The sequence below is a fragment of the Phyllobates terribilis genome, unplaced genomic scaffold (assembly GCF_046119375.1).
Source record: "Phyllobates terribilis strain yellow unplaced genomic scaffold, ASM4611937v1 Scaffold_1__5_contigs__length_1240528914, whole genome shotgun sequence".
NCBI classification, from domain to species: Eukaryota; Metazoa; Chordata; class Amphibia; order Anura; family Dendrobatidae; genus Phyllobates; species Phyllobates terribilis.
In genome coordinates this window covers 1096430182-1096442206 of record NW_027362761.1, presented here as the reverse complement: position 1 = coordinate 1096442206, position 12025 = coordinate 1096430182, and the positions used below count along the sequence as shown (strand labels likewise).

General features: G+C 37.4%; 1 protein-coding gene across 2 annotated transcripts in view; it reads right to left on the bottom strand.

The window, feature by feature from the left end:
- Nucleotides 1-12025, bottom strand: part of TMEM156 (transmembrane protein 156) — a 42606-nt gene that overhangs the window by 22791 nt on the left and 7790 nt on the right. For both annotated transcript variants that reach the window (XM_073657086.1, XM_073657094.1), the window contains one exon: nucleotides 1069-1311. In XM_073657086.1, the coding sequence (XP_073513187.1) occupies nucleotides 1069-1311 (243 nt within the window). The remainder of the gene's footprint in view (nucleotides 1-1068; nucleotides 1312-12025) is intronic.

Genomic DNA, 12025 nt, shown 5'->3' with positions numbered 1-12025 from the left:
TACTATTAGCAGAAGCTCAAGCAAGATGGTTGTCCAAGTAATTTTGAACAGAAAGGAGAAACTCTACCATCCGAAAATCAAGACAGATTAGAAAACAAGTTATGTCCCCGATTCATCATTGTTGTTTCTCCACTTTTCTGGAGTAATTTGCTCCTTTTTAGAGATTTTAGAATTTACATCTTATTCTCTATACACTTTGCACCACCTTTTAAGTTGTTTTTTCTTTTTTAAGTCTATTTTGATTTTCCCTCGACAACTTTTCTTTTTTAGACAGATTCATAAAATGTGACTTTTAGCAAATGTCACATTTTTGAGGGCGCATCTTACTCCAGTCCCTGCCTGGAGTAAGGTTTCTGTGGGAGTTTTCATTTTGCCACATTTTAACAACTTTTTGAAGGATATGTGACTTTTGGTGTTAAAAAGTGGTAAATCACAAAATAAAGAGCATTTTTTTATATTTTACACCAAATTCATGAACCACATGGGCCATTTTGATGAATTAGGGCAAAAATATCAGTGAATACCACAAGGCAAAAAAAATAAATCAGAAATGATGAATCGTACCCTGGGTGTTTTGTTTTCTGATTTCAATATTCCAGTGACACAATCTGAGGATTTCCCCACCCTGGTTCTATTTTATGTCACACTCAATATTGGTCATGTTATATAAAAGGTTAAACCACCAGAGATGACAGGTTCCACTGACCTCTGCTGTTAGTGCTTGTTCACACCTTTTTGATGCGTTTTTGGGTGCACTTTTTTGTGTGGATAAACCACAGCATTTTACAGTAAGACAAAAATGAATGAGATTTGTAAAATCTCTTTCACGCAGTAGGATTTTTGTATTCTGGTTCTTTTTTTCTGGTATTTTTTAAAAAAATGCAACATGTCAATTCTTTCAGAATTTTTACTGCGGTTTTTCATCATGGAGATCAAAATGTCTTAGCACCAAAAAAGACATTAACAACCACACAGCGTAATTTCCGCTATTGTTTTTGACCATAGCCTGTTTTTTTCCATGCAGAAAATGCAAAAAAAAAAAACTACATAAGAACATTACTTTCGTACCTTGCACGCTGATTTCTTGAGACATCGGATGTGTACTTTTTTGCGGATCACAGATAAAAATGGCAGAATTATTCATATTAAAGCCAAAAGTGATGGAAGACAATATAGCATTTTGCGCAGTCTCTATAAATTCTTCATTGTCATTTCCTTGCAAAAGACTTACTAACGGCGTGACTGTCACCCTAGAGACGTAGGACTTATCCATCACACAAGGATCAATACATGATAAATCCACGGAGATACCTAGAAAAATGATTTTAATATAATTATGTATAAAATATTCTAATGTACAGTACTGTCCTAAAGTTTAAGGCAAGTGTGGAAAAAATGCTGCAAAGTCAAAATTATTTCAAACATACAAGTGTTAATAGTTTTATTTTAACAAACTGCAAAGTGAAATCCAAAGCAAATCAATATTTCTGGTGACCATTCTTTGCCTTTAAAGCAACATTAATTTTTCTAGGTACACTCGCACATGATTGGGGATTTTGTAGCATTTTAGCCAGTAGTATGACTAACCAAATATCTCCAATAATCATCATTTACATATGTAGGTTGTAACATTTCTCCTAACATTTCTCCTTACGGAGAGTGACATGTTTAAGCATGTCAAGGTGAGGAGACTTTTAAAGCCGCAATGCTCCTCTGGGAAATATGCAAATTGTCTCTTCAGAGAGGAAGAGGACTAGAACTCTAGTGCCACCTACAGGACGTAGCAATCCTAAAAGTCAATAGTGACCCTTTAACGAGCCTTATCACATGACTTAGGATATAAGCCAGAACCAGAAGCTCAATTTGCAGTCAAGGGACAGTGCCCCGAAACACAGTGTCTGCAAATTAAGTAATAAGGGCTACTGGCAGGGCCGGTGTCAAACCTGGTGCACCCAGGCAAGTGCCGGGGCCCTGGACAAACAGAGGGGCCCACTTACTGTCGGCAGGGGCATAGCTACCGCGTCACTGCTTGGACCGCCCGGCGGGTGAGGAGCCCGCTGACACCAGCAAATACTTCAGCTGGACGATCGGGTTAATGCGTGGCAATACACGCTGCCAGCCAACCAGAGGCCAGCAGCTGACATCAGCCTGCACATGACCGGGGGCACATGGCAGTGACATTATGCGCTCCCGTCACTTGCACACTGAAGTCTGCTGCCAGCTTCAGAAGAGGACGTCAAGCGGTGGGGGAGCAAGTGGGAGGTGAGTACTTCTTTTTTTTCAAATCAATGAGTACACGGTGGCCATACTACTACATAGATGACTATGGGCTGTGCATTATACTATATGAATGACTATGTGCTGTGCATTATACTACATGGATGACTATGGGCTGTGTAGTATATTATATGGAGGACTATGGGCTGTGCTTTATACTACATGGAGGACTTTGGGCTGTGCATTATACTACATGGAGGACTATGGCCTGTGCATTATCCTACATTGAAGACTATGGGCGGTGCATTATACTACATGGATGACTATGGGCTGTGCATTATATATGGAGGTACATTATACTATATAGAGGAATAATGGCTGTGCACTATACTATATGGAAGACTATATACTATATACTATATGAAGGACTATGGGCTGCGCATTATATATGGAGGTGCCTTATACTATATGAAGGACTATGGGCTGTGCATTATATATGGAGGTGCCTTATACTATATGAAGGACTATGGGCTGTGCATTATACTATATGAAGGATATGGGCTGTGTATTATACTAATATGGAGTAGGGGCTGAGCATTATACATGGAGGTGCATTATATTATATGGAGGATTATGGAGGACTATGGGGGATGCATTATATTATATGCATATTTCTGGTGAAGAGTAGCCAAGAGTCTGAAGATCTTTGGGTGTAGCTGGATCAAGCTGCTTGAGGGAAATTGTCAAACCATAAATTGAAGCTTGAGGAAGGTGATTTGCATATTTCTGGTGCATTCTGGAAAGAGTGAAGAGTCACCAAGAGTCTAAAGATATTTGGGTGTAGCTTTATCAAGCTGCTTGAAGGGAATCATCAAGGAAATCTTTACAATAGTTCGACAACAATTAATTTTGCTCAACATGGAGGAGATTACCCATATTGTGTGCTGCAATGTGTGCTATATATTTACAGACTTGCCAAAGGAAAAGACAAACTTTACGTGCCAGAAATGCAAGCTTATGACTCTATTAGAGGAAAAGGTGCAAAGTCTTCAGGAGAGAATAGCTACCCTGAAGATCATCAAAGAAGATGAGTGTCTCCTTGACAGAGCAGAAGAATCTCTTCAGAATGTCGCAAGAGAAGAACTTTTCAGCGTTCCTGCAGAAGTTAATGACCAAGTGGAAATAACAATTCAGTATGTTCAAAGAGAACCACCTGTCAATGGACCGGAATCAGGAAGATGAGGAGGCAGTCAGCACCTATACCACTGAAGAACCGCTAGCAGGCTCTCATGCAGGACAACTACAAAGATACACATCAAAAAAGTGCTTTACCCACAAAGAACACTCCAGTAAGCAATCAGAACCCCCTTGAAGTGAGAAAAAGAAGCATTGTGGTGAAGAAGAAAAGGAGGATTCCCTACTGTGAGGAACAGAAGCCGCTACCTGCTGATCGGACATCACCTCACGAGAAGTGTGCTGTCTTCGAGGTGCGCAAATCAAAGATATGTTTGATAGGGTATCAAGACTCTTCAGTGCTACAGATGACTACCAATGTCCACTAATACTCGTAGGAACAAATTACACAGCAAAAAGGACCTGGAAACTATATGCAGAAACTATGAAGACCTAGGCCGGAGAGTGAAGGAACTGGGAGTGCAGGTCATCTTCTCATCCATCCTCCCAGTGGATGGACATGGAACAAGGATTGAACAGAATTCTACAGTTGAACTACTGGCTACATCGATGGTGCCGTCAGCAATGTTTTGGGTTCCTTGACCATGGAATGAATTGCCTGTATTATGGACTCCTTGCTAGAGATGAGTTGCATATTACAAAAACAGGAAAACACATATTTGGTTGACGCCTTGCTACATACATCAGGAGAGCTTTAAAAAACTAGAGCAACATGCGATGGGAAATATATGACCAGGAAAAAGTATGCAGCTAATGAATTCTGTTGCGAACCCTGCTATTAGAGGTGGAAATAAAGAACAAAGACAACACATTCTGAATAAAAATAGAGGAGCAAGAGAAACCGACTAAAAACTTAAATGTGTCTATATACAGTAAATGCACAGAGCATGGGAAACAAGGAGAATTGTAACTGCGAACACAGGAAGAGATATGATGTCATAGGCATCACTGAAACCTGGTGGGATGATACACATGATTGGAATACAAACCTTGAAGGTTACAACTTATTTATAAGAAACAGGCTTAAAAAGAGGGGAGGAATTTTGCATTGTATGTTCATAGAGATCCAAGCTTCACAGAATGGTAGCTCTGTAGAAACGGTTTGGGTAAGAACAGAAAGGACATTATTGTAGGTGTTTACTATCAGACTGATGATATGGATGAACTCTTTTACATCAGATGTATTTGTTCTCAAAAAATACTACATAGTGATCATGGGAGATTTTAATTATCCAGATATTTGTTAAGAATCTCTCTCAGGCAGAAGTAATGGCTCCAGAAAATTCTTATCTTCTCTCTCTGACAACTTTATCTTTCAAAAAGTAGAAGAGAGAACAACAGGATCTTCCATCTTGGACCTAATTCTTATTAACAGGGAGGAAATGGTTGAGGAAGTAAAGGTGGCTGGGAATTTAGGAGGCAGCAATCATGCTATCCTCAAATTTTGGATTATGAGAGGTAGAAGACCTGCAAGGACTCAGACTTTAAGGTCAGACTTCAGAAAGGCAGATTTTAATGAACTCAGAAAGAGGGCAGGAAAGGTCCAATGGCTGGATGTTCTAAAGGACCGAAATGTCCAAGAAGGATGTGAGATTTTGCTAAATGAAATTCTCACTGTACAATCAGCAACCATCCCAAAAAGAAGGAAGAATTAGAAGCATTTAAAGAGACCAGGATAGATAAACACAGAACTTAAACACTTGCTAAAAAGGAAAAAATAAATGTATATCAAATGGAAAGAAGGGGACGTATCTAAAGAAGAATATAATGTTGTCTGCAGGGAATGCAATGCAAGCATTAGAAGAGCTAAAGCCAGTAATGAAGTGAGGTTTGCAAGGGAGACCAAAAGCAATAGAAAAAAAGGATTTTGGGGGTATGTCAAAAGAAAAGTCAAAGATGCCATAGGATTTTTACAGGATGAAAAAGGGTGAAGCGGTCTAAAATTAGGAGAAGGTTAAACTTTTAAATTCCTATTTTGCATCTGTGTTCTCTAAGAAAGCAAATGTAACATCAACTGATCTTCACTGTGCTATCAGAGGAATGAAATAATCCTCACCATCTATAAACAGAGATACGGTGAGAAAACACTTAGCTAATTTAAATGAATTTAAGTCTCCTGGCCCAGATGAATTACATCCTAAGGTGCTGAAAGAGATAGCAGAGGAAATTGCAGAACCATGAGCCAGAATCTTTGAAAATTCCTGGACAACAGAAGAAATCACAGAAGATTGGAGAAGGGCAAATGTTGTCCCTATCTTCAAAAAAGGAAAGAAGATGGAGCCAGGAAATTACAGCCTGGTGAGCCTTACTTCTATACCAGGAAAAATCATTGAACAGCATGTATGTAAGTACTAATCTAATTTTCTTTTATGGCGGAATCACTAACTGGGTGGATCAGGGAAATGTGGTAGATATAGTATATCTCGACTTCAGCAAAGCATTTGATAAAGTATCTCATACTATCTAATATGTGCAGTTTTAGAGTATTTCTAGTGTCCAGGGGGTCAGGAAACAAATCAGTATCCGGTCACAATTTGCCTCATGCAGTGCAACCCATCTCCTTCGCATAGAGTTGATCAAGTTGTTGATTGTGGCTTGTAGAATGATGATCCACTCCTCTTCAATGGCCTTGCAAAGTTCTTGCATGGCCAGCATACTCACCGGCCATGTCACCCATTGAGCATGTTTGGGATGCTCTGGAACGGCATATACGATAGCGTGTTCAAGTTCATGCCAATATCCAGCAACTTCGCACAGCTATTGAAGAGGAGTGGGCCAACATTCCACAGGCCACAATCAACAACCTGATCAACTCTATGCGAAGGAGATGTGTTGCACTGCGTGATGCAAATGGTGGTCACATCAGATACTGACTGGTTTTCTGACCCCCCGAACCCTCTTAATACTGTAAAACTGCACATTTTAGAGTGGCCCTTTATTGTGGCCAGCATAAGGCACACCTGTGCAATAATCAGCATCTTGGTATGCCACACCTGTGAGGTGGATGGATTATCTCGGCAAAGGAGAAGTGCTCACTAACAGATTTAGACAAAATTGTGAACAATATATGAGAGAAAAAGGCTTTATGTGTACATAGAAAAAGTCTCAGATCTTTGAGTTCAGCTCATGAAAAACAAAAGTGTTGTGTTTATATTTTTGTTCGGTATACAGTACAGACCAAAAGTTTGGACACACCTCATTTAAAGATTTTTCTGTATTTTCATGACTATGAAAATTGTACATTCACACTGAAGGCATCAAAACTATGAATTAACACATGTGGAATTATATACTTAACAAAAAAGTGTGAAACAACTGAAAATATGTCTTATATTCTAGGTTCTTCAAAGTAGCCACCTTTTGCTTTGATGACTGCTTTGCACACTCTTGGCATTCTCTTGATGAGCTTCAAGAGGTAGTCACCGGAAATGGTTTTCACTTCACAGGTGTGCCCTGTCAGTTTTAACCCCTTCGCAACCCTGGGATTTTCTGTTTTTGCATTTTCGTTTTTTGCTCCCCTTGTTCCCAGAGCCATAGCGTTTTTATTTTTTGGACAATATGGCCGTGTAAGGGCTTATTTTTTGCGGGACGAGTTGTACTTTTCAACGCCATTACTAGTTTTACCATATCATGTATGGGAAAACGGGAAAAAAATTCCAAGTGCGGTGAAAGTGCAAAAAAAAGTGCAATACCACAGATGTTTGTTTGTTTTTTTTCACCACGTTCACTGAGTGCTAAAACTGGCCTGCCATTATTATTCTCCAGGTCATTATGAGTTTGTAGACACCAAACATGTATAGGTTCTTTTTCATTTAAGTGGTGAAAAAAAAATTCCAAAGTTTGGTAAAAAAAAATATATATAGCACCATTTTCTAAGACCTGTAGCGTCTCCATTTTTTGGGATCTGGAGCCGGGTGAGGGCTTATTTTTTGCGCACCGAGCAGAAGTTTTTATTGATACCATTTTGGGGTAGATCCGATGTTTTGATCGCCAGTTATTGCATTTTATTGCAATGTTGCGGCGACCAAAAAAAGTAATTCTGACGTTTAGAATTTTTTTCTCGTTACGCCGTTTACCAATCGGATTAATTCTCTTTTTATATTGATAGATCGGGCGATTCTGAACGCGGCAATACCAAATATGTGTATGTAGGGTTTTTTTTATTATTTTATTTTGAATGAGGCGAAAGGGGGAATTTTTTTTCACCACTTAAATAAAAAAGAACCTATACAAGTTTGGTGTCTACGAATTTGTAATGACCTGGAGAATAAAAATGGCAGGTCAGTTTTAGCATTCAGTGAACGTGGTAAAAAAAATAAAAAAAACATATGTGGTATTTAAATGAGAAGGTGTGTCCAAACTTTTGGTCTGTACTGTATAACCTCTCCATAAGACCACTTTAGACCAATATAGACCATACATATTTTTCTATGCTGTATATTCCAAAATTCTTTACATATTATGATCTTATTTAGGAAGACCGCCTCTTGAATACCATTTTTCAATTACATTTTAAGTCATCTTAAAAAGGTTTCATCTTATAGTCTGAGCTGAGTCTGGTCATAAACAGGAGAAACCTGGCAGAAGCCAAAGGGCCATTGTAGAAATTAGTCATCTGTCTCCCTTATTATATTGTACGGTCAGGGCCAAATTAAGGTTGTGGATGCACCTGGGCAAAAAAACAAGTTGGCTCCCATCCCACCTCTGAAAAGTAGGCCACACCAAACTCGCATTTGCATTCAAATATAGAAAGAGGTGATTACGGGGAATGCGTCCCGGCCACGTCTACTTGGGTAGAGTGCTTAGTTTTCACTTAGTATAACTTCCTATGAACACTATTACATTTTCTTTAAAATTCTTTTTATTAGGAGATTTTTACAGTATAGCGAACAAGGGGTCAGGAAAGGGATGCAGGGAAAGGAAAGGCAACCAAATAAAGGAAAAGAGAAAATGGGATAGGGAGGAAGAGTAGAGAAGAAGAGAGAGGAAAAAAAAAAGGAAATGAAGATTATCTTAACATAATTGCACCACAACGTTAGCATACCATGTGCAAAAACAACATAGAATGAAGCATAGATTAAAAGAATTCTTGTAAAGTAATAAAACATCACATAAAGAGGCTTCTCTTGCTTGGAGGAAAAATTGCGTTTCCAAGAGGACCATTTGGAATTAAATTTAGGTAGAGAGTTATTCCTTAAAGCTAAGGAGATTTCAAAGGCGTTATGGGAGAACATAATATCAATTATCTCCGTCCCCTGAGGAAGTGTTTACGAAACGCGCGGCGGGGTTGAGGGACGCATGCATGCCACACACAGAGCTTGTCTATTGTTGTAGGTAATTTATGACAATTGTTGGATATTCACATGTAACTGAATTTGGGAGTGCTACATTTCACTTGAGCCATACTATCTACACATTGATTTAGAGACTTGTTTCTCATTTCATATTAATATTATTTGCATTTTGCACTTTACTCCTCTCAGGACATGGATTTTATCCTAGGTGGTCATTTTTCTACCCAATGAATTATGTAATTAGGTGAATAATTATTATAATTAGGAACCTTCCTACCTAGACATAATTTGTTTGGTGGAGCGACAACTGTTAATAAGGCATAGCTCACTGCTGTCCCTCATAACTGAGGTACTTTGCTTAGTGTATTTTAATGTTGTTAAATAATAATTATCTTTGTATTGATAAAATATTGAATTTTTAATGACAACTGTGGTGTTCATATTTTGATTACCCCACCTTGTAATTAGGAATGGGGTGTCATTTTCTGATTAGATTGTATTGATTATGACCGTATTTTGGATCTATTGATTTATTTGATATAATATCAATTATGTTGGAAATAGAGGGAATATCCATCGATTTCCATTTTGACGCAATACATGTTTTTATAACAGAAAAAATATGTAAAGAAACTTGTCAAATTTTTTGAGGGAGGTCATCTGCTTCCAGAAAAAGGAGAACCAATTGGGGAGAAATTTTTACAGGAGATTCGTTGATTTTATTCAATAGTAAAGAGACATCTCTCCTAAGTATCGAAAGTTTTGGACATTCCCAGAATATGTGAAGAAGATTGCCTCTTTGACCACAATTCCTCCAGCACAAATCAGATTGATCAGGAAATACGTTTTTAAGTCTAGCGGGAGTGGAGAACCATCTAGATAAAATTTTAAAATAATTTTCATGTAGGTTTGCGCTAATAGAAGATTTGTACGCTAGTTCCACCGCTTTTTTCCATTTATCTAGGAGGAAATGATTATTTCGATCTTTTTCCCATCTCCACATATAATTCAGTTTTTCAAATGAGACATCAGAATTAAAAATTGACTAGATATTCTTCATATTCCAAATTGAGTTATTCATAGGATTCTCTAAAAGAGTAACAAGTTCTCTTGAAAAGGTCAAATGTAAAGAGAATTTATTTCTAATATACTTCCTTAAGTCTAGAAAATTATAGAATTCTTCATCAGGAAGATTGTGTAGGGTTTTTAATGACTGAAAGTTTATAATGGAGTCTAATTTAGGCCCCGTTATAAGTGAAGAACAGTCTAGAATTCCAAATTTTTCCCATTTTTATATATGGAAAATTTGGTAGAGCTGTATGAAAAATTGAGATAGGAAGTTTGTTGGGATTAATGTTACATTTATTAGTTTTTGAGATACTATATAGCTTTTTCCAAAGTGAGATAGTAGATTTAATCAAAGAGTGATTAGGTAAAGGAAGAGATGGATCCAATCAATGGGATATTATCAATGATGATAAAGAGGAATTATTATTAAAAGTTTTTTCAAGTTCCGTCCAGGCAGATTTGTCGGATTGAAGGAACCAGTATCTACTTTAAAGAATGATATTAGAAGCATGGTAGACATAGATATTGGGTAGGCCGATTCCACCATTTTTCTTATGTTTAAACAGTGAAAGCTTTGAGGTCCTAGTGGGTTTAGATTGCCATATAAAATTGGATAATTGTTTATGCAGTTTATTAATCCAATGGTCAGGGATTTGGATAGGGATAGTACGAAATATATATTGAAGTTTAGGAAGGATTATCATCTTAAAAAGAACAATCCTGCCTAACCAAGACGTATTGGATTTATCAAAGTTGTCAAGGTTATCTTGCATGGATTTCTGAATATTACGTAGATTTTCATCTAAGATTTTGTAGCTTGGATTAGTAATTTTTATCCCCAAATAAGGAATACTAAATTTCTCCCATGAGTAAGGAAATTCATTTTTTAGGGATTTCCTTAGACTGGAATATATGAAAAAAAAAACAGTATTTTTGATTTTTTTATATTTTCTTTATAATGAGAAACCAAGGAAAAGGACTCAATCACTGAGGAAACTGCTCAGTGAAATTTATAGGATCTGAAATAGTAATTAGTGTATCATCTGCAAAGAGCCCTATTTTATGCTGTCTTGAATTTGCAACAATACCCCTTATTAAATGATTACACCAAATAGATTCAGCTCCATTATCAAGGTGGAGAGTAATGGGGATAATGGGCATCCCTGGCGAGTACCATTGGATATGGAGAAGTAATTAGAAAAATGATTATTAACAGAGACTTTTGCTGAAGGGAAGGAGCATAAAGCAGAAATAGCTCTTAGAATTTGCCCTTTAAATCCAATTTTTTTAAGGGTGGCAAACGTGTAGTTCCAGTTCATACGGTCAAATCACTTTTACATTTTCAAATCACAACATTTGTATGTCAGTATATGTAAATGCACATGTACAAATGTACAAGCATGCAAAATATTTTACAGACACTGGCTTTTAAAGTGCTATATTAGTGAGTACTGCTAGCGCAAGTGGTTTATTTTCTAGTTTTCTGTCACATTACTGATTTGTGGCTTTGATTATACACTTGTGACTTTTTTCCATTTGTGCAATCTTGCCTTATCAGTTTCCTTCATTTCTTGTATAGCTACTATCAGAACATCACCTATAGCAGAACCGGTTCCACTGCTAACCAATATAACATTATGAGTTACAGCACACGCTTTTTGTTCTTATCAGTTCAGATATAAATCCTGCTTATCTCCCTCTAACGCTTTTCCTCTGTCTTGACAAAGTATATATGAACAGAGCAAATGGGAAATGTACTATAAGTTAGCACGTTTCTCTGGCAATGCAGGGGTCCTGGATTCAAATCCCACCAAGGACAGCATCTGCATGGAATTAATATGTTCACTTTGCATTTGTCTGTGGGTTTTCTGTGGGTATTCCAGGTTCCTCCCACTCTCCAAAGACTAACCCATAAGGTGTTTAGATTGTGAGCCCCAAAGGTTTCAGTTATGACAATGTCTGTTAATCGCTGGAAATATGTTGGTACTGTATAAGCAAGCATAATGCATAAATACATGATAAAAACATAATTTTCTATATACAGTTCAGTGCAAAAGTTTTAGTCCAGTGTAGAAAAAATGCTGCGAGGTAATAGTGCTTTCAAAAATATAAGTGTCCATAGTATATTTTTATCAATTGACAAAACGAATGCACAAAAGAGACATCTACGGTGGGGAAAATAATTATGATACAATGCCGAGTTTGCAAGTTTTCCCACCTACAGAGAATGGAGAGGTCTGTAATTTTTATTG